Raw genomic sequence first — 23,150 nt, 5'->3', positions numbered from 1 at the left:
TTAGATTCCCAGAGTTTATGAGAATACCAGTAAGACAAAATGAGGCACTCAATGGAGTGAATGCAGCAAGTCAGCTGTTGGGCCAGAACCAGGACTCTGGGCTTTCAAGCCAGGTCTATTACTAGCTCACTCATCTAAAAGTAACAACCGCAATTCAGTTCCAAACTCTCAGCCCTGTGTATTCTTTCCCCAAAGTGCTTTGGCTGCTGCTGCAAGATGGCCAAAGGATGCTATTACTGTCCTCCCCCCTTTCGTTAAGGTGGCAGAGAAGGAGGCAAGGAGAAGCTGGGTGGCCCCGAGGATGCCCCATGAGACTCGAATTGGGTGGGATTATCCATTTGACAAATGTGGAGAGGAAGGAGCCAAGTTTCTATGCCTGAATTTGATGTTTACTAGCTGGCAGATCTTAGGCAAGTTTCACCTCCTGAGACCTCAGTTTCCTCATCTGCAAAATGAAGCTTAATACCTACTCTGCAAAGCTGTTGTGGGCTCCCACAAGATAGTATGGGCCACAGCACCCTTAAACACTGAGCCAGTAAGTACCTACAGGGCTGCCTCTGGATCTGGGGAGGGCTAGGCTGCCCCCAGCCTGAGCCTGACAGAGCCGTGTGGGAGGGGCGTTGGCCAGTGCCCAGGTGCTGTCCCGCTTTTTTCCCTCTTCACCCTCCAGCCCACCACAGCTCCCCGGGCAGGAAAAGGGCCGCTTTCCCGACAGATAGGCCCACCGCACGGTGACAACTGTGTGGGGGGGAGGGGGGCGGGGGAGCAGCTCTTTCTCTCCGGACCCCAGGGGCTTCGGGCGGGAGGGGTGAGCCAGCGGAGGCTCCATCTTCCTCGGCTCTTCCTTACGATCCCGGGCTGTCTGCCCACGGGGCACGGCCCTGTGCGCGGTGCCACCGGGGCCATCAGGCCGGGTTAGAGGAAGGCCCGACCCCGGCGCAGCAAAGAAAACAAACACAGATGTGTTTGCCTGGGACCAAGAGGGAGTAAATCGCCCCCTCCCCCCGGCCTGCGCGCTCCCCCGGGCGTGGGGCCGGCGGAAACCTGCGGGGCTCGCCGCGCAGCGCGGGGCCGGGGCTACGCGGACAGACCGCGGCCGGCCCCTCCTCCCTCCGCGGGGTGCGCGCCGGGCCCAGCCCCCTCTCCGGGGTTTCCCCGGGCGCTCTCCTTGCTTTCCCTTTGTCTCCGCTTCTCCTTCTCGGGCGCCCCGGTTCCCACCCGCTCGTGTCCTCGCTCTCTCCGGGTCCCGGGCCGCTTCCCTTTAACTTTCTTCTTTCCCGGGGTTAAAACTTTGCTAGCGAGCGGGCGGCTGCTCGCCGACGTTATTGGCCGGCGCCCCGCCCGGCGGCCCCGCCCCCCGCCCCCGCGCTCCCCTCCGCCCCCCACTCCCTGCGCGAGTGGCGGCGGCGGCGGCGGCGGCGGAGCCTTCGGGGGCGTGCGTGCGTGTGTGAGTGCGCGCCAGCCAGCGGGAGTGTGTGTGCGCCCCGGGCGCGGGCTGGGCGGCACTCGCACCGCGGCGGGAGCGCCGGTAGCCGGGCGGCCGCGTCGTCACTCGGGCGGGAGAGGCGGCGGCGGCGGCCGGGCCGGGGCTGGGGCAGCGGCGGCCGCGCCGGGCATGGAGCTGGCAAGCCCGCGCTGAGGCAGGGCGCTCCTGCTAGCAGCCAGCGAGAGGCTCTCCGCCGTCCGGCGCGCGGGCTCCCCGGCCGGGGCCGGGCAAACTTTTCTTTCTCTTTTGCCCTCTCCTGAGGTAAAGTCCCGAACGCGGACTCGCCGGCGTGGGTGCGATCTGGGACAGCTGAACGGGACCCTGGGCTGCGGGAGGAGGGGGCGCGGGCCGTGCGGGCTCGGGGGGGCCCACGAGCTGTCCTGCATCCGAGTTTGGGGTGCTGGCCGGCTGGCCGCGGACGGGCGGACGGGCGCGGGCCGGACCCTCGGGCGGCGTGGAGGCGGCGGCGGGGAAGCCGAGCGATGGCCCGCGGCCCCGGCTCGCCGCCGGCCGGGAAAGAGAGGCGCGGGTGGTGCGGGCTTGGGGCCCCCGGATTCGCCTGCCCCCCCGGGACGCGGGGGAGCGAGGCGGGAGTTCGTTCGGCCGCGGGCTTGGTGCGGGGGAAGCCGGGCATTCGCCCGCGTCCCCGCTCGCCGCCCCGCCGGGGGGTGGAGGGCGCGGGGCGGCCTGGCTGAGCGCGGCTCCCCTCTCTCCGCAGGCGCCTTCTGCGGCGGGCGGACCGACTCCTCGGCGCGGCGGGGCCGGGGCAGGCTGGACGCAGCATGATGCGCGCAGTGTGGGAGGCGCTGGCGGCGCTGGCGGCGGTGGCGTGCCTGGTGGGCGCGGTGCGCGGCGGGCCCGGGCTCAGCATGTTCGCCGGCCAGGCGGCGCAGCCCGACCCCTGCTCGGACGAGAACGGCCACCCGCGCCGCTGCATCCCGGACTTTGTCAACGCGGCCTTCGGCAAGGACGTGCGCGTGTCCAGCACCTGCGGCCGGCCCGCCGGGCGCTACTGCGTGGTGAGCGAGCGCGGCGAGGAGCGGCTGCGCTCCTGCCACCTCTGCAACGCGTCGGACCCCAAGAAGGCGCACCCGCCCGCCTTCCTCACGGATCTGAACAACCCGCACAACCTGACGTGCTGGCAGTCCGAGAACTACCTGCAGTTCCCGCACAACGTCACGCTCACGCTGTCGCTCGGCAAGAAGTTCGAGGTGACCTATGTGAGCCTGCAGTTCTGCTCGCCACGGCCCGAGTCCATGGCCATCTACAAGTCCATGGACTACGGGCGCACGTGGGTGCCCTTCCAGTTCTACTCCACTCAGTGCCGCAAGATGTACAACCGGCCGCACCGTGCGCCCATCACCAAGCAGAACGAGCAGGAGGCCGTGTGCACCGACTCGCACACCGACATGCGCCCGCTCTCGGGCGGCCTCATCGCCTTCAGCACGCTGGACGGGCGGCCCTCGGCGCACGACTTCGACAACTCGCCCGTGCTGCAAGACTGGGTCACGGCCACCGACATCCGCGTGGCCTTCAGCCGCCTGCACACGTTCGGCGACGAGAACGAGGACGACTCAGAGCTGGCGCGCGACTCGTACTTCTACGCCGTGTCCGACCTGCAGGTGGGCGGCCGCTGCAAGTGCAATGGCCACGCGGCCCGCTGCGTGCGCGACCGCGACGACAGCTTGGTGTGCGACTGCAGGCACAACACGGCCGGCCCGGAGTGCGACCGCTGCAAGCCCTTCCACTACGACCGGCCCTGGCAGCGCGCCACAGCCCGCGAGGCCAACGAGTGCGTGGGTGAGTGGGGCGCCGCGGGGACGCGGGCGGCGGGCGGGGACCCGGGCGGCTGCTCCCGGGCCTCGCAACCGAAGGTTCCCGAGGATCGCCCGCTTCGTGGATGTGGTGGGGATGGTGGGAGGCGCGTACCTGGAAATCCTGCACCGCGGAGCGCAGAGAGCTGGTCCGCTCGCGCTCGTGGCGCCGGCCGTGGACACTCGGGTTTGCGTTCACTGTGCTGTGCGAAGCCAAGATGCGGGGAGAGGGCTTTGCCGAAAATTTGCCGACCGGTCCCCCTAACCCCAGATCCAAAGGCACACACTCTTTGCCTTCCCCTCAGTTTGGCGGGACCCTGGCGTCCACCTCCGCCCCACCCCGCCTCCCCTAGGGCTGCAGCTGCGCGCGCTGTTGGCGACCCCGGCCCGGTTCCCGGGAAGTTCCAGCTCCACGACCACAAATCCCTTGGGAGATGGCAAAGGGATTTGCAGTTAGGGGCCAATTCGGTACACGACGACTATCACTCCTGCGTCCTCCATTTGTCTTTCATGGTTTGAAAATAGATACATTTTTTTCTTTTGGACAGCGTGTTTGTGTTAGCAAAAGAATGATGTGATTTAAATTAATTACTATCTACAGATTACAAAAGAGAGTTCACTAATTATTTTAAGCTAATTCAATTCCGCTCCAAAAAAGAAGTATACCAGATTTTTTGTTGTTGTTGTTATAGTCAGGGTTCGGTGAAATTAAACAGTTCCGAATTAACTAAGGGCCCAGATTCTCGATTTCATGGGGTTTCAGTTCCTGAAAGAGAAATCTGACAAAACCAGCACTGGTGGATACTGTTGGGTCGGAAATGAGGCTTTAAAAAAAAAAAAAAAAAAAAAGGATCCGTTCTGTTTCTGAATCATACGACTTTGCTGCTGTAGAAACTCTGAGGCATCAGTTTCTCCCCAGGAGGACAAAAAAAAAAAAAAAAAGAGGGGAAAGGTAGTAAGACCATACTCTGCTTTTCCAGTATGAGACGTAAATGCCCTGTTGGGTGTTCATCTTTCGTGGAATATAGATGTTTCCTCCCCCTCCCCCCAGCCCCACACAGCCGGTGTGAGTCTCTTCAATTGCTTCGGCCTCTGAGGCACATTACAAAGTTTGCTGGTCCCCACAAACACACGTTTTGAGGTCTGGTTCTGATTAATTGTGTCATGTTGTTGTCGAATAGTTTGTGCCTCATGACTGTGGATGTAGACTTTTGGAATGGAAAACATGTTTTGGAGAAGCCCGGTCGGCACTGAGGCCCAGGCAGGCGTCCTGGTCTGAAGAGGGCTGTTCTCCTGTTGCGTGGCAGGGCCTCCATCTTTGCACTCCAAGTGTACGCTTTTGCAGACCTAACTGTCCTTCCCCCTCCTTTAAGGGACGGAACTGGTTGCCTGTTGGAAGAGACTTTTCAGGATTCGGTGGCGAGATAGTGGTTACACCCCGGCTTAGTCGTCTTGGAGGATTAAAACTCCTTTGATCTGCTCCATTCCTTCAGAACTGTTGGTTTTTCCCATTTCTTCTCTTTCTTCTCCCCTTTCCTCTTTTCTTTTCTTCCTTTTGTGCGTAAAAACCTTTTATTGACATTTAAAAGGCCTCCCAGGGTTTTGCTATCAGTTTTAGTATGTATGTGCATATGAAAGATAACTTCTCATTGTCACCAGCACGATCTGATTGGAAAAAACACAAGTGAATACATTGAGGCAGATAAACTGGCTATGAAGGTAGCATTTTACTGGCTTGAAGATTTCTCTTAGCAGGGGTGGTATTGTTCAGATACCACCCACCCCCATCTCTCCCTGTCAGTTTATGTAACCCGCAATTGTTATAACAATGGCCATGTACTTGAAATAATTTCTATAGTCGAGGATTTTGTCTTTTGACCAAAGCACTAACTCTGTGCACAAATTGGATTGACCGGGGTTTTTTTTTTTTTTAAAACCAAATTGAGCAATCAACGTATTAACTAACGTAATTAGTAAGCCTTTTTGTTCAAAAAGTTTAATTAGGCCTAATAAGTACATAATCTACATGACAAATAATCGGCTAGCAATATTTTCTGGTTTTTACTGAAGTTATTTTAATTCTCGGTAGTTAAAGTATCTTTAAATCTTGCCAATTATTCAGTCATCTCATAAAAGCCAAGCCAATTCAACGATGTTAAAGTTATTTATAGTTTCCTTTTTGAATAGATGTTCTGATACCTCGTAGATATAGCCTCGGGAATGTCAGGTTGAAGTTCCCATAAAGTCTTAATTGAAGTCTTAGTGATTTTTCCATCATTCCGCAAAAGAGAAAGCCAGCAAAGACAATTTAGAAGTGATTTACAATTAAAGGTCGAGCTTTTTATGAAAAGGCCCTGAAGTGGAGATATGTGAATGAATTAGTATTTGACAGGTGTTCTGAGACACTACAGGGCACTGTGCTAGGAAAAAGCATTAATGAATCCTTCAAACACTAACTTTTGTACTCTCAGCGGCTCAGATTTTTTTCCCCAACATAATCCCATCTTGTGAATTTCACACTGTTGACATATTAAGTCAAGCTACCCAGATTATTTACAACTAAGGCAAGGTATATTTTTAATTCTCAAAATGAGTTTTGATTAAAAATGAAGCATTATCACTGTCTTTGCCTTTCTAAAATAATGAGACATGACATAATAAAGTGGCATCGTTCCCTAGGTTAACCCTCTCATCCCCGCTCCCTCCCCCAGTCCTAAAACTTGGGGAAAAATGGATATTATTATTTGACTAAATGGTTCTACACAGGGCTGAGGTGCTTTCGGTTTACTAAGAAATGCATACGTCCTATCCGTTTTCTTTGGTCCAGCTTTCTTTTTGGGGTTGTTTCAAGGTTAAGTTCTCTATGGAATAAACATGAACTTTTGTAAGGTCCAATTTTATTTTAAATGCAATTTTGGACTTCTTCCGGAGAAGAAAAAACCCAAAACAATATGAAAGAGAAGACTATGTATAACGTTACGGCCTCGACAGCTCTCCGTGGAATAACTAAATACTTTCTTCCGCCCATATGTATCAGCAGTGTTCGCATGCTCTTATACACATGTGCATTTATATTCATTGTGTAAAGAAGCATCCATGCATGGTGGTGGGGGGTGTACATTCAAGAGAAAATGCATGAACAGTTTTAAACCACCTGGGTTGCTAGGCCCTTTTACCCCTCTTCCTTTTTTTTTAAAAGAGCATCTGAAGACCATATTGTGTTTCATAAATTATTGACATCAGTTTTAATCAGTGTCCCCCTGGCGTCGGAGCTGTGTTAGTATTTAGTGCCTGATGAAGCATGCTGTTTAATCTTACTGTGGGGATGTCAGCATGAACCCCTGCCTGGTTTGTGACAGGGTGAGCTTATGAAAACTCGTTTTGCGACTCACTCTATGGCTTGGCGTTGCCCAGCTGAAACCCAAAACCCACACAAAAGACGTCTCTGCAAGATGAGCACCGTGCTGGGCTGGCCTCCTATGGTCATGGGTACCTGCAACATAATGCTCGTAATTGTTTAAACATGGCTTTGGGAAGGGGTTCCTCAGGCTGTACATGGCTCTGGTGCTTGGGCCTACCATCACCTTCCCCGGCAGGAGAGGGAGGTTATTTGGGAGGCGTTGCCCTGAGAAATCTAATGCCCCGATAAAGACTCTTGCAAAATCAGAAGGCTAAAATGATTTGCTGCTCAGTCTGGTACATAGGGATAGATAAGTGAATGCTTTTATACTCCTAGTAATTATTGTAATTATTGTCATAATAATTACATAATGTAATAATAATGTTAGTTATGATTAACCCTTGAGGGCTTATTTTTTGCCAAACACTCAGATTAATTTAGTCATTTAATCACTGTGACTATGCTAATCATAGGCCCTATTATTGTCCTTATTTTACAGAGGAGGAAACCATAACCGAGAGATATTAAATGGTTTACCCAAAGCCATATAGCTAGTAGGTGGTGGAGCTAAGACTCCAGTCAGATGCTTTATGCCTGGTTTTATTGCATCCTCTGTGCTGCCTCCCCATAGAACGGATGGATGGATAAATGAACGGCAGTTACATGTACAGGCCGACCTAAGAGATATTGTGGGTTCAGTTCCAGACCACGGCAATAAGGCAAGTCACACGAATTTCTCGGTTTCCCAGTGCCTATAAAAGTTGTTCACACCATACTGTAGTCTGTCAAGTGTGCAGTAGCATTATGTCTAAAAAAATGTCCATACCTTAATTAAAAAATACTTCATTGCTAACAAATGCTAACCATCGTCTGAGCCTTCTGAGAGTCATAGAAGTAACATGAGAGATCACTGATGACAGATCACCGTAGCACACATAATAATAAGGAAAAAGTTTGAAATATTGCAAAGAAGTACCAAAATGTGACACAGAGGTATGAAGTGAGCAAATGCTGTTGCAAAAACAGCGTCAATAGACCTGCTCGAGGCTGGGTTGCCTCACACCTTCAAGTTGTAAGAAACACAATATCTGCGAAGTTCAGTAAAGCAAAGTGCGGTAAGGTGAGGTCTTCCGGTAGAGGAGAATTCGAGGAGAATACTCAGAACAGCCTATTATTTAGCAAGCTTGATACCTCTTGCTAGAATCGGAGGTGTGTTGTATTGCATGACGTTATGCCATATGATATCATATGTCATACTCATATTTATTATGTTCATACATACTTAAATATGAAATTGTATATAAGAAGTCGTCCTTGATTGTAGCCATCAGGCCTAGTGGGAGCTGGGAGTTTTTAGGAATGTAAGTGAAGAGGGTTTAAGCACCTTTGTGTGGGTTCTCAGCGTGCACAGGTGTTGCTGATGGCCAAGTCTTTCTTTTCTTTTTTTTACTTTTTGGCCGCACCCTTCCTTTCTTTTCTTTTCTTTACTTTTTGGCCGCGCCGAGCAGCATGTGGGATCTTAGTTCCGGACCAGGGATCGAACCTGCACGGGAAGCACGGAGTCTAAACCACTGGACCTCCAGGGAAGTCCTGGCCAAGTCTTTCTTGATTTCAGGGCCCATGATGCCTCTCAAAGGTGGTGGAACAGAGCTCGTAATCAGAAAATCCTTTCCAAGAAGCCCTTCTCCTTTGTCCCTAGTTGTTTCTCTGGAACACACTGAAAAAAGTCTAGGAAGTGGCTGGGGAGTGTTGTTGTTAAAGAGGGGGGTTTAGTGGCGTATCCTGGTTGCCGGCGTGGTGCTGGTAGGTACCGGGCATGTGTGTCAGCGGCACAGGACTGTCATTTATCGCTGTTGGCCCCATGGCGGCTGGAGTGAGGGTCTCTGCTGGGGTCCTCATTAGCACCTGGTGGGCCCGGAGGCTGCTCCCCGCTCTACCCCGAGAAGCCAGACAGAGCCGTGTCAAGGTGTACCTTCTGGGGTGCGTCTGTGCCTTTCCAAGGCTTTGCCAAGGTCTCCTTTGGCCCTGCCCAGACTTCTCCCTGACTTCCTTCTCCTGTAGAAAAATGAGATCCTCGGAAAAGTATTTGAGACTTTATGGCCAGAGTAAACATTGGAAAGGCAGTGGGTTGAAATTCAGATGTTCCCTGGAAGGAATCCCCTCATTTTCTGCTCACAGCTGGTATCGATATTTCCTTCTTGAGATGAGTTGTGCTTTTCATTAAGTAAATTTTTTGTCTTGGGATTAAACCAACATTGTATTCTTAATAGACTTTTATGTTTACACTTCAAAAGTCCACTGGGTTGTTATTCGTGTTATCTTGATGGCTTCCACAGCGTCTGCTATGCACACTGGCCTCACCAAAATAAATGGCTCTCTAGGGAACTGGATTATAAAACGGTCTTATCTGTCGATGCTCTAGTACGGGTATTTTTGTGAGCCAGTATTTTTTTTTTCTTTCTTTCAGAAGTGATAATCATACCTTGGGTTTCTGCAGTGCCTTTCATTAGAGGAAGGCTGGAGGTCTCGGAGAGCTTTTGAAATGCTCAGGTTTTAAGCCTAATACTTGAAGAGTGGCCTACAGCATTTTGCCTGTCATCTGGAAAGACACACATCAGCCCTTGTGGTCTCCGAAGCCTCAGAAGATGTGGCATTGGTTTGGGTGGCCCAGGAGTTAGAATGCCTGTCCGGGGGGTGTTGGGTTGCATCCTGAAGGCAGACCACAAACCCCTACTAAGTGCCAGGCATCGTACTAGGTGCTTTACATGTGCCTTATGTCAGTGAATCAGATTTCCATGAAGGAAGGCTTTCGAAACCCGATGTCACTGCCACCAAAGGGCAGGTTTTTAAAATTTTTATTAGTTTCTGCTTTATAACAAAGTGAATCAGTCATACATATACATCTGTTCCCACATCCCTTCCCTCATGCATCTCCCTCCCTCCCACCCTCCCCATCCCACCCCTCCAGGCGGTCACAAAGCACCGAGCCAAAGGGCAGTTTTTACACAAACAAAACTGAATGTAGACGGGGTACATCTTGGCTCATTCAGTGACGCTGTTGCGTACACAGAGAGCAGGGGGTATCAGTGGCACTTGTTTCGGGGGCTGATCACATAAAATCCATGTCCTATTTTAACCATCTCCGAGGGATGGTTCCGAACGATGCCTGAAATCATTGAGCTGCCTGCGACAGTCCTTGGACACAGGGCTGTTTGCCTCCACGCTGTCTGCTGTCTTGAGGTTTGATGTGTACAGCACGTGAGGAGTTCAGGATCGCATTTCTGTGGTCTTATTCCAAAAATGTAGCTCTATTATAAACTCAGAATTAGATTTTCATTTGCCTTTGGAACGTTATATAATTTATGTGAATTTCCCCTAAGTCAGAAGGCAGAGACCCATTCCACTTGTCAGTTCCTTGCCTGTAGAGATAATACTTCCTTCCCATCCCCAGCTCCTGGGAGACCTTGGCTGGGTGTGTGTTTAGCCCTGACTATATTATTTTGTGCCAGTTCTGCTCTCTGACAGAGAGAAGGGACTGTGGTCATGGGATGGATGAGAAGTGAAATGCCTCTTGTCTGAGCCTTTTCCAACATTTAAGCGCCTGCCCCAAGCCTCCTTTGCGATGGATGTTTCTATCTGCTGCATCCACTGGCATTCAGAGAACAAGGGAAGATGTCATCAAGGGGACGGGTGTACCAGTAGTTCAGAAGTAGTGCCAAGGGATGGAGAAGTGTGTTCTCCCTTTGCCTCTGGCGGGGTCATTCCTGGAGATCCTGAGTCTTCTGCCATCAGGGTCATTGTATTAGCTAGAGGTAAGGTTATAATCACGTTGCAGTGCATTTGTACATATAAAGACAATCCAGAAGAAAGATTTCCTTGTAGGTATGGCGGGCTTCTAGGTTATTTGAAGGGGTGAGTTTTTCAGAGGTCAAAGTAAATTTGTTGGGTGAGAACCTTGAAAGGTAGAAAGTAACACTGAGAGGAACAGAAAGGTCACTATATCAACTGATAATCAATGAATCCTCCCAACTCAGCCTAGAAGGAGGCTCTAGAAGTCTGTCTCTGTGGGGGATTCAGGACTAGCCTATGTAAGATGTGTGAGGTATCAGCCTTCTGTGCAGGTGGTCCAGTTTTAGTTGAGGGCCCATTCATGCCCGTTCCTGGCTGGTGCTATGGCTAGATTTTCTAAATTTTCCCCAGTCCTTTACTGCCTCCAGATAAGAGAGATTTTTGGTTGTCATGTCCAATTTTTCACACATTCCAGAGGCTCCACACCAAAGTTAGACAATCTGTAGGACCACAGGCACCTTTAAAGGGGCTGGGTTTGAATAAATGAGTCTTAGGTAACAAGGAAATAAGGTAGATTCTCTTTTAGTTTCCTGAGCACCAATATGTTGCATTACGTTCCATATTTGATGGCACATCCCAAAGGGATGGACACTTCCCGCTGCCTGATTATGGTTGTTGGGGCTTCTGATTTTGTCTGTTCCTGCTTGGAGTGGCTGTGGTGAGTACTTGGCAAACGCATCACCCCTTCCCAATTCTGAAACCAGGGCAGACATCACTAATCAATCACAGCACTCTTTTCTCCTAAGTCCAGAAATAGTCTTAGGGTATTAGACTCCTTTTCAATATAATACCCTAGGCAGCCGTTACTCCTTAGAGTTAGCCTAGGAGATAAAAACTAAGACAGTTTTGGTCCCGGGAGACCTTCCCCTGCTCCCCCAGCCTGCAGGCAGAGAAGTACACTGTAAGTGGACGTTTCTGGAGCAGTCAGTGGTCAGGTGGCTCTGTTGGGTCTGGGGATGTAAAGCAGTGGGAAGTGATGCCCTCACCACAGGTGGGATGCAGTCTCATCGGGCCTGAGGCTGTTCCCACCCGAGAAGTCAGGCCCTGGACCCCACACCAGGTCTGCGTGGCATCGGGAGACAGAACTCTACACAGGCAAGGGCTCTGCTTACATTTGGGCTGACACAGAAAGTGCCGATCAATAACAGCGCCAGTCCCAGCATGAAAAAGGAAACACATTGTGTTTACAGATACGGAGCTTGGCCTCTGAAACAAGAAAGTACCTTTGGATCGGGTGCCCCAGGGCAGGGCTGTTGGACAGCGGCGCCCCTGCTCTGAGTTCTGCGGCCAACGCGTTTCCTCTCCCCTCAGCCAGACCTCAGAGGTGGGCACGTTGGTCGAAGCCAGCTCTTTCTTCCCAGACCCAGCCCTGTCTCACTCCACAGCTCAGACCTGGGGAGAATTCATTGTGAGAAAGTGCTCGACCTGCCCAGCTGCCACGAGGAAGGAAATTGCTTCTCACTCCAATCCACAGAAACCCATCGTGCTTAAACCAGGAGTGGGGGCAGATCTGCCATCATTGCTACCCAGACATGCCAGGGGAGAATGGGACTGGACATCCTCTGCATTTCTCACCCCAGTTTGTTGTTGGAACCGAGGTGAGGGAGATGTTTCTTGTTTTATTTTATTTTATTTGTTTTTTGGTATTTTGGCCACGCCGTGCGGCACGCGGGACGGTTCCCCAACCAGGGCTCAAACCTGGGCCTCTGCAGTGAAAGCGCCAAATCCTAACCACTAGGCCACCAGGGAATTCCCTGTTTCTTGTTTTAAATCGAAGGTGTCTGCAGAAGAATGTGACCCACGTTGAAGTGAAAAGCAAGTTCTGATTTTCCTGCTGCATGGAAATGGTTCAGTTCTAAAATCAAGATCAGAGAGCACAGCGTTCTACTTAATAATATATGAAATACCAAGATGTGTGTATAATTAGGCGTTATGGTTGAGAGAACCCACCTCCAGCTTCAGACTGCTTGGGGTGAAGTCCTGGCTCCACCCCCGCAGTGTGACCTTGGGCGTGTTATTGAAATTCTCTGTGCTTTCAATGCCTTCTGTGACCTGGGGGGCTCCACTGAAGACCACGCTGGTATATGGGGTACAGTGCCGAGTGAGAGGGGCCCTTGCATTGTGCTAGGGAGGGGGCTCAGAAGAGGGGCATAAGAAGGAGACCCCCGAGGCAGGGTGCTCCTTCTAGACTAGGGGCTTTCTTTTTTCTTGTTACTTTTAAAAAAAAATTTTTAATTGAAGCATAGTTGCTATACAATATTATATAAGTTACAGGTGTACGTATAGTGAGTCACAATTTTAAAGGTTATATTCCATTTGTAGTTATTATAAAATATTGGCTATATTTCCCATGTCGTACAAGATATCCTTGTAGCTTATTTTATAACTAATAATTTGTACCTCTTAATCCCTCACCTCTAAATTGCCCCTTCCCTTCCCTCTCCCTACTGGTAACCACTAGTTTGTTCTCTATATCTGTGAGTCTGCTTTGTTTTGTTTGGTTTGGTTTCGTTATATTCACTAGTTGGTTGTATTTTTTTAGATTCCACGTATAAGGGATCTCATACAGTATTTGTCTTTCTCTGTCTGGCTTATTTCACTTAGCATGATGCCCTCCAAGTCCATCCATGTTGCTGCAAATGGCAAAATTTCATTCTTTTCTATGGCTGAGTAATACTCCATTGTATGTATACATATATTTATTCATTCATCTGGTGATGGACACTTAGTTTGCTTCCATACCTTGGCAATTGTAGATAATGCTGCTATGAACATTGGGGTGCATGTATCTTTTTGAATTAGTGTTTTTGTTTTTTTTGGATATATACCCGGGAGTGGCATTCCTGGGTTATTAGGTAGTTCTATTTTTAGTTTTTTGAGAAACCTCTATACTGTTTTCCACAGTGACTGCACCAATTTACATTCCCACCAACAGTGTACAAGGGTTCCCTTTTCTCCACATCCTCGCCAACACTTGTTATTTGTGTTCTTTTTGATGATAACCATTCTGACAGGTGTGAGGTGATAGCTTATTGTGGTTTTGATTTGCATTTCCCTGATGATTAGCGCTGTTGAGCATCTTTTCATGTACCTGTTGGCTATCTGCATTTCCTCTTTGGAAAAATTAGACTTGGGGCTTTTTTTTTTTTTTTTGCAGTACGCAGGCCTCTCACTGTTGTGGCCTCTCCTCTTGCGGAGCACAGGCTCTAGACGCGCAGGCTCAGCGGCCATAGCTCACGGGCCCAGCCGCTCCGCGGCATGTGGGATCCTCCCGCACCGGGGCACGAACCTGTGTCCCCTGCATCGGCAGGCGGACTCTCAAGCACTGCACCACCAGGGAGGCCCAGACTTGGGGCTTTTTATCAGCACCCTCACTACTGCCATGCTCTCTTCTAAACATTCTGCAAATATTATCTTGTTTAGTCCTCATAACAGCCTTATGAGGTGGGTTCTATTATGAGTATAATTAAGTCAATTTCTTCACTGAAGTATAACATAATGTACAGAAAAGCACACGAATGCTTAGTGCACAGGTCAAAACTTTTCATGATGTAGACACACCTGCATAACCAGCACCCCAGATGCTGCCCTGAGTGCCCCTCCAGTCACCACGCCCCTTACCCACCATGTGTTGAATTGACTGTTTTTGAACTTCATGTAAATGGAATCATATTCTGGCTGCTTTGGCTCAGTAGTACATTTGTGGTATTTATCCATGGGTAGTAGTAGTTGTATTCGTTTTCATTGCTATGCTGTAGTGTTCCATGATACCCATGTATAAATTTATTTGTTCCATTTATGGTGGATATTTGGGTTGTTTCCACATTTTAGCTATTAAAAATAGTGCTGCCGTGGCTGTACTTACTCATGTCTTTTGATGCCTATTTGAATGCATTTCTGTTGGGGATGTGTCTAGAAGTGGAATCTCGTGTCCTAGGGTAGGTATCCGTTCAGCTCTAGTACATTGTGTTTATCTGTTGGTCACACGTTTTGTAGAAAGCGGTTGTACACATTTACATGTATACACCATTTTACAGGTGAAGAAATGGGGGCACACACAGGGTACATGCCTTGCCCAGGGTCTCATAGCCGGCAGTGGTGGAGTTGGGGTTAGAATCTAGGCAGTGTGGTTCTGGTGTCTTGTTTTCCACCACTGTGCCTGGCTGCCTCTCTCTTTAACCTGTATATACCCTGTCAAGGAAAACTGTTAATACTGGGGGCAAAGGTGACTTTGGGCCAGTCCCTTCACTTGTCTGGGCCTTGGTTTTCTCTTCTGTAAAATGAGGGGTTGGGCCACGAAGACCGTCTTGAGCACTCACATTTCTGTGCCCCAGTGGACACACCTCCTTCCTGAGGACTTTTCCCAGCTACATTACCCACCCCTTCCATTCCCATCTCCACCAGAGGCAGCTCTACAGTGTGAGCAATGTTATTTCCCACCACCTCCATTCCATTGGGATGCCCTCAGGAGACTGCGCAGGCTCTGATTGGAGGACTCACTTGGGCCTGCCCTTCAAGACTTCCTGGAATTTCCTCATCTTTCACTCACCAGCTTTTACACTGGGGAGCGGGAGACATGGGACCTTTGTTCCATCTTTGCCCTCTGGCATGTCAGCCACCCAGCCTTCTCTCTTCAGTCATGCGTGTTCAGCTGAATGAGTGTTCACAAAATCAACTCACTTGTGTAACTAGCTCAGCCATCAAGAAATTAGATATTTCCAGAAGGCCTCTTTATGCCTTTCACACCACCACTGCATTGTGTAGCCACCATCTTGACTGCTAACACCATAGATTTCGTTTTGCCTGTTCTTGAGCTTCACATCCATGAAATCAGACTGTGTTCTCTTCAATACCTGCCTTCTTTTGCTCAGCAATATTTCCTAATAAGTAGTCTTAATCATAACTTACCCTCTAGTCCTTTTTAGTTTGATGGATGAGCACAGTTTCTTGGAGGTACTGATCCTTCTGCTTGTTTTGTCGGCTCGCCTTTGCTCATGGTGAATGACTTTCCTCATGTGTTTGGCACTGACTGTGAGCTTTTCTTTATTTGGGATTTTGTGGAATTCCCACGGGTCTTCGTTCTGGAAATGTCCCTTCTGAGTGATTTTGCATTTGATTTTGCCAGACATCCTGGAGGTATCATTGGCTTGGGACTGCTTTTTCCATTAATTAATTATCTCAGAAATTCCTCTATCAAATGAGGGGTATGTATTTGGCCTCCAATGATTTTCAGACCTGCGGTTTCATTTTCTCACTGAAGACTCTTTCTTCCTTTACTCAGGAGTTTTGGGGGACTTCCCTGGTGGTCCAGTGGTTAAGAAGCCGCCTCCCAATGCACGGGATGTAGGTTCAATCCCTGGTTGGGGAACTAAGATCCCACATGCCGCGGGGCAGCTAAGCCCACGCGCCACAACTACAGAGCCCACGTGTGTGGGAGCCCACACGCCACAACTAGAGAAGCCTGTGTGCTGCAGTGAAGATCCTGTGTGCCGCAACTAAGACCCGACACAGCCAAAAAAAAAAAAAAAAAATTTTGGGTAGAGACACATTTTGCTGTCCGATTTTTAGTCCCCTTTTCACTTAGGGTGCATTTGGAAGGTCCAGGCTTTTGACACACCTGGATTACTGACCCTAACGGGTCTCCCTGCCTCTATCCTTGTCCCCCAAGCTTCCAGTCTGTTCTTACTGGTAGTTCCCTCTGCCCAGATATCCCAGTGGATGGCTTCCCTGACTCCTTCAAATCTTTGGTCAGCTGTCATTCCTCAGTGCAGCCTGACTATCCTATTTAATGATCCTAAAATAGCCCCCTCATCCGTGTCTGTCTGTCTCTTTCACACACACACACACACACACACACACACACACACACACACACTCTTATACTTCTCATCACCTTTATCCTGCTCTACTTTCTCCTTTCTTCCCCCCACAATGCTTATCTCCTGACATACTATTGGGTTGGCCAAAAAGTTTGTTTGGTTTTTTCCGAAAGATCTTACGAAAAACCCAAATGAACTTCTTGGCCAGCCCAATATTTAATTTAGTTATCTATTGTGTTTATTAACTATCTTCGCATCCTGCCACTTGCTCTGTTCTAAGGCACTTGTTAATTTACATAAGGGCAGGAATCCTTGTCTCTTGTTCACAGGGAACCTGGCATATAGTAGGTGCTCATTAAATATGGTGAAGAAAAAGAATGCAGGGCCTCCTTTCTAACTCCTGGCCTTTTAAGACCCAAGGTCTCATCTCATGTGTGCAGGTGTTAAAAACTCAAGCCCAAAGCCATTAAGGCCTGTCTCCAGGTCTGATAGCCAGTCTTCCTTTCCCCTTATCTCTCTCCTCCTTCCCTTCCCTCCTTACTCACAAACACTCCATGGTTCCTCTAGCACTTGGGGATTTCCTTTTATTGCTTGTGAGATATACCATGCATTACATATTCTTAAAAATTATTTTCATCTAGTATTTCTGCAGTGGTCGGGCTTCTGCATTAGCTCAGTATACCTTGTTGCCAGAACTCAAAGTCCTATATTTTAATCTTTGTCCACCTGGAATTAATTGCGACATACGGTGTGAGGTAAGGATCCCTTTTTTTTAGCAAACATTTAGCCAGTTATTCAATGACAGTTACTGAAAAAAAATTATTCTCAGCCATTTGAGATGCCATATTATTAAATGCTTAAGTATTATATAAACTTGGATCTGTTTTCTAGATTTCCCATTTTGTTTCACTGATCTGTTTTCCTTCCACTGCCTATCTGTTTGGATAGTGCATTTCATTTCTGGTGTGCTCAGCATTTACTCATTTATTCTTTTTCATTTGTTCTTTTTGGTTATTCTCATTGCTATTCTTATGTATTTATGTATGTATGCATGCATGTATAGGCTTTAGATGAGTTTATCAAGTTTCAATACAAACGCCATTGGTAATTTGGTGGCACTGTAGTTAAAATGAAGTTGGTGATAGTTGATAACTTTTTTTTTTTTGCCACACCGCGTGGCATGCAGGATCTTAGTTCCCTGACCAGGGATCGAACCCGTGCCCCCTGCAGTGGAAGCACGGAGTCTTAACCACTGGACCACCAGGGAAGTCCCTACATTTTAAAAATTGTAACCATAATCAACATGACTGTTGTACTTAATGATTTCATTATTTAAATGTCTCCGTTAGGGTTGTTAGGATACCAAAAGGGTAGGATGTTAAGTCTAAATAAAATCATAGATTGACTGTCTTCTGGATAAATTTTTAAAACAGTATTAGTTGAAATTCAATAAATTGCACATATTTAAAGAATGTAATTTGGAAAGTTTGACATATGTATTTACCTATGAAACCACAACCACAGTCAAGATAAAGAACATATCCATCATCCTCAAATGTTTCCTAATGCTCCTGGGTAATTCCTTGCATACCTTCTGCTGTTTCTATCACTGTGCTTTCTATCATTTTATATTAGTTTGCTTTTTCTAGAGTTTTATATAAATGGACTAATATGGTATGTATTTTTTTGTCTGGTTTTCTTCAGTTTTCATGATTATTTTGAGACTTATCCATGATGTTATGTACCTCAATAGTTCACTCCTTTTTACTGCTGGATAGTAGTCCATTGAATGGAAATACCAAAACTCATCTATTCATCTGCTGATAGACATTGGGTTGTTTCCAGTTTTTGGCTTTTACAGGTAAAGCAGCCGTGAACATTCTTATACACATTTTTGCACAGACATATGCTTTCATCTCTCTTGAGTAAGTACCTAGGAGCAGAATGACTGTGTGATATGGTAGTATATGTTTAACTTTTTAAGAAACTGCCAAACTGTTTTCCAAAATGGTTGTACCACTTTACATTCATACCAGCAGTGTGTGAGCATTCCAGTGTCTCCAACTGCAGTTCCTCAGCAGCATTTGATACGGTCAGTCTTTTTTAATTTTAGCCATCTCAGTGGTTATAGAGTAGATAACCTTTACAATTTTAAGTCTTATAATCCAGAAGCATTGAACATTTTCATTTATTCATGTCTTCTTTTATGCCTTTCTGTAGCGTATATAAATTTCTTTATATTAGCCTTATACTTTTTAACAGAAAATTTATTTCTTTTATTACTATTATGAAAGGAATTTTTTTCCTTTCTCATTTTATTTTCTAACAATATTGCTGACATAGGAAAGTTGTTGATTTTTATATAAGTATTTTGCAACCTGCAATTTTACTGAACTCTTTTAAAATGAATTCTCATAGTTTTTCCATTCATTCTCTTCTCTCAAATTTCTTTCATATTCAGTTATAGCCCACAAATCATGAATATTTTAGCTCTTTCCGTTGCTTGGACTTATTATTTTTCTTGTTTTGTTGCATTGGATAGAACTTCAAAGTAATGGTATATAATAATGGTAAGATACACCCTTGTGTTGATCCTGACTTGAGTGAGAATGTTTCTAGAATTTCATCATTAAGTATGTTGTTTGTTACTAGTTTCAGATAGATCTTTATTGTGCTCAACGAAATGACCTCTATTCTTGGTTTACTGGGAGGTTTGCTCCTTTTTGTTGTTTTAAATCAAGAATGTGTGGAATGTTAACCCTTTAGATATCAATCAAAATGATCATATAATATTTCTCCTTCATTATATTAAATAATGAATTACATTAATTGTTTTATAAAATTTTTAATAGCTTTATTGAAATATAATTTACATACTATACAAGTTACCATTTAACACATACAATTCAGTGGTTTTTAGTGTGTTTATAAAGTGGCGCAACCATCACTAAAATTAATCCCAGAACATTTTTGTCATCACCAGAAGAAACCTTGTACCCATAGCAGTCACTTTCCATTCCCTCTTACGACTGTCCCAGCCCTAAGCGACCACTAATCTACTTTTGATCTCTATGGATTTGTCTATTCTGTACATTTCATATAAATAGAATCATACAATATGTGGCCTTTTGTGACTGACTGATTTCAACGAGCATAATGTTTTCATGGTTCATTCATGTTATAGCATGTGTCAGTATTTCAGTCCTTTTTATGGCTGAATAATATTTCAGTGTATAGATATGTCACATTTTATTTATTCATTCTTCAGTTAGTGGACATTTGGATTGTTTCCACCTTTTGGCTACTAGGAATAATGCTCCTATGAACATTGATGTACAGGTTTTTGTATGAATATGCATTTTCATTTCTCTTGTGTATGTACGTAGGAGTGGAAATGCTGGGTCATATGGTAACTCTATATTTAACTTTTGAAGGAACTGTCAGACTGTTTACCAAAGCAGCTATTCCATTTTACATTCTTACCTGTAATGTATGAAGATTCCAATTTCCCCACATCTTCATCTATGCTTACACTCTTTCTTTTTGATTATAGCTGTTCTGGTGAGTGTGAGGTGCTATCTCATTGTGGTTTTGTGATTTTCTAAATTGGAACTATTCTAGCATTCATGGAATAAAGTTTATTTGGTTATGTATTATTCTTTGCTAATATTTTATTTTTGATTTTTGTATCTGTTCAAAAGTGTAATTTGTTTGAACTTTTTCTCCGTATATTGCCTTTTGTATCAGGGCTGTTCTGACCTTATAAAATGAAGTGAGAAGTTTCTATTCTCTTCTATGCTGTGGAATCATTTAAGTAGCGTGAGAAATAACTGTTCCTTGAAGATTTGCTAGAATTAGCCCATCTGGGCCCTGTGCCATTTTTGGAAAGAGTTATTTGATAACCATTTCAGTTTCTTCCATGCTTATATGTTTATTCAGGAATTTTTCAACTGCTTTCTGAGTCAAATCTGGTAATTTATTTTCCAAGAAAATGATGATTTACCCAGATTTTCATTTTTTAAGCATAGTTGTATATAGTAATCACTAAAAATGTTTTTTAAAACTTTCATATATGGCTATGTCACCGTTCTAATTTCTAATAATGAAATATTTATTCTCACTCTCACTTTGCCTAGATTTCTTTGTTTGACATTTTTGAAAATGATGATAATAATACCTGATAATATCCGTTGAACACTCACTGTGTGCCAGGCCCTGTGCTGAGTACTTTGTATGCACTGTCTAATGTTCAGAATCTTGACAACTTTGTGAGTTGAGTACTATTATTCACATTTACAGGTGGTTAAGAAGTTCAGACATTTAACTTGCCTGATGTCACACAGTTACAAAGCCCAGAGTTGTAATTCAAACAGGATTTCTCTACTATTCTCAGTCAGAGCTCTTATATGCTATTTTAGTCTGCCACTTACTTTTTTTTTTTTTTTTTTTTTTTGCGGTATGCGGGCCTGTCACCGTTGTGGCCTCTCCCGTTGCAGAGCACAGGCTCCGGAGGCGCAGGCTCAGTGGCCATGGCTTACGGGCCCAGCCGTTCCTCGGCATGTGGGATCTTCCCGGACCAGGGCACGAACCTGTGTCCCCTGCATCGGCAGGCGGACTCTCAACCACTGTGCCACCAGGGAAGCCCTGCCACTTACTTTTTAATGTTTTTTTTAATTGTTTCTAATTTCTGTTTTATCTTTATTAATTTCTTATTTAGGCTTTTATGGTCCTACTAATATTTTTAGTTGAATGCTCAGTTCAACTAATATCGTTATTTTTTTCTTATTCCTATTTAGCAGTACAACAATTTAGGCAATGACTTTTCATTTCTATAGTAGCTTTGACCACTTACCCTTGGTTTTGATTTGTACTGCTCTCATTGTCACTATTTTTCCAGTGACTGTGTCATTGTAGTTGTGATACTCTTTTTGTTTCTGGAGTTATTTATGAATTGGCTTTTCATTTCCAGGGTATTAAGTCCTCAAAATATGTATTTTGTTATTAATGTCCAATTTCATTTTATTGCAGCTAATACAATTTTTGTTTTGTTTCATTTTTAAATAATCTCATGTGTGTACCTAAGGTCACTTCTGTTGCTATTCCATGGGAACTGGAAGAGAACTCTGTTTTTAGGGTACAGAGTTCAATATATTTGTTAAAATCGATCTTACTGATTATATTCTTCAGATACTCTGTATCCTTGTTTTATTTTTGCCTACTTGGAGCAAAAAGACAATATTAGTGGGAGACTGACATACCACTCTAAGTGTTTAACAACTTAAGTGACAAAGTCATCCAAACTTTTAAAAATTAAGAGGTGGGCAAAGCCATATAAGGCTTTGAACACAAAGTAAAAGCAGGGGTCACAAAATAGTATCTGAAATGTAGAGTTCTGAGCAGAATGCATTAATAAGGTAAAGCTCGTTGTTTTATACTGATATCAGAAAAACTGCACCATATCATGAACTTGAATGGAAATCACCTGGGCCTTGGTTCGGTGGTGAAAAGAGATGATTTTTCAGCAGATGATTCCTAGTCCCTTCCAGCGCTCTCATTCCATGAGGACGGTTTGGGCTTCCCTCTTCAGTGGTGCCAGGAAAGGAATTAACCGGGAGTTAATGACTAGAAGCAAAGAATAGAACAGGATGATTCCTAGTTGAGACTGGAGCAGTTTGAGCTGACAGCTGGGGCTGGGTTTTTTGCTTTGGCTCATTCCTGTCTTTACAGGAGCATCTGCCTCATTGCCTCTTGGCCTGGCAAAGGAGATGTGCTAAAATAGAAATCAGTCTGCAAGGACAAGATGGTGAGGCCACAAGGACTCCCTGACATAGGGTGCCACCTCCTGTAATGAAATATGACCCTGATGGCTGGGTTTGGCTCTGTAATATGCCCCCTTCCCCCACCCCCGGGAGCTCTCAGCTCTAGGAAAGAGCATTTCCATAGACAGCTACCTGCAGGAACGGGCAGGTTACCCAGCTCCATGCCTGCCTCTGTGTCCCCTCATCCTCTTGCCAAGAGATGATTAATTCATTGAACAAAGAGGGGAAGGTGAAGAGAGGCATGTGTTTCACAGGATACCAGGACCATGAGAAAGGCTGAAAATTAATGAGTTAAGTATCTAATTTAAGAAGTTAGGGAAAAATGAACAGAATAAGCCAGAACAAAGTGGGGGTGGGGAGGAGATTAAAAACAAGAGCAGAAGTCAATGAACTAGAAAACAGATATTCAACAGAGAGAACCAAAGCCAAAAGTTGGTTGTTTGGGAAGACTAATAAAATAAACAAATATCTGGAAAGATTGGTAGAGGGAAAAAAAAGAGAAGGCACAAATAAACAACATTAGGAACGAAAAAGAGGCATAACTAGAGATCTGGCAGAGACAAAAAAAATAAGGTAATACTATGAACAACTTTATGCTAATAAATTTAAAAAGTGTAACCTCTAGCATCTTGATCCAAACCCTTGGAGTATTTCTCATAGAATTGTAACTAGACGACCTACATCACAGTCTTCTATGGAACCAAATCAAAAACAGATAAAATAGACTTCATCAGAATTTGAAACTTGTGCTGCAAAGGACACCATCAGGAAAATGAAAAGACAACCCACAGTATGGGAGAAAATATTTGCAAATCAACTCTCTGAAAAGGGTCCAGAATATATAAAGAATATAATATATAAAGAAATCTTAGAACTCAACAACAAAAAGGCAAAATAAATTTAAAAACAGGCAAAGCACTTGAATAGATCTTTCTCCAAAGAAGATATACATACACATGGCCA

At 45.9% G+C, this 23,150-nt stretch overlaps 1 protein-coding gene across 2 annotated transcripts in view; it reads left to right on the top strand.

The window, feature by feature from the left end:
* The first annotated feature begins 1,427 nt into the window (after positions 1-1,427).
* The window catches only part of NTN1 (netrin 1), a 195,149-nt gene continuing 173,426 nt past the window's right edge, over positions 1,428-23,150 (top strand). Inside the window, exons 1-2 of one of the 2 annotated variants that reach the window (XM_082605536.1) lie at positions 1,428-1,447; positions 2,205-3,286. In XM_082605536.1, coding sequence (XP_082461662.1) covers positions 2,269-3,286 — 1,018 coding nt within the window. In that variant the 5' untranslated portion in view covers positions 1,428-1,447; positions 2,205-2,268. Of the gene's footprint in view, positions 1,448-1,505; positions 1,748-2,204; positions 3,287-23,150 lie in introns of those variants that run through there. The other variant, XM_082605535.1, reaches the window with a different exon arrangement.

Source organism: Mesoplodon mirus, assembly GCF_964341445.2.
Source record: "Mesoplodon mirus genome assembly, chromosome: 18".
NCBI classification, from domain to species: Eukaryota; Metazoa; Chordata; class Mammalia; order Artiodactyla; family Ziphiidae; genus Mesoplodon; species Mesoplodon mirus.
This window is presented reverse-complemented; position numbering and strand designations above follow the sequence as displayed.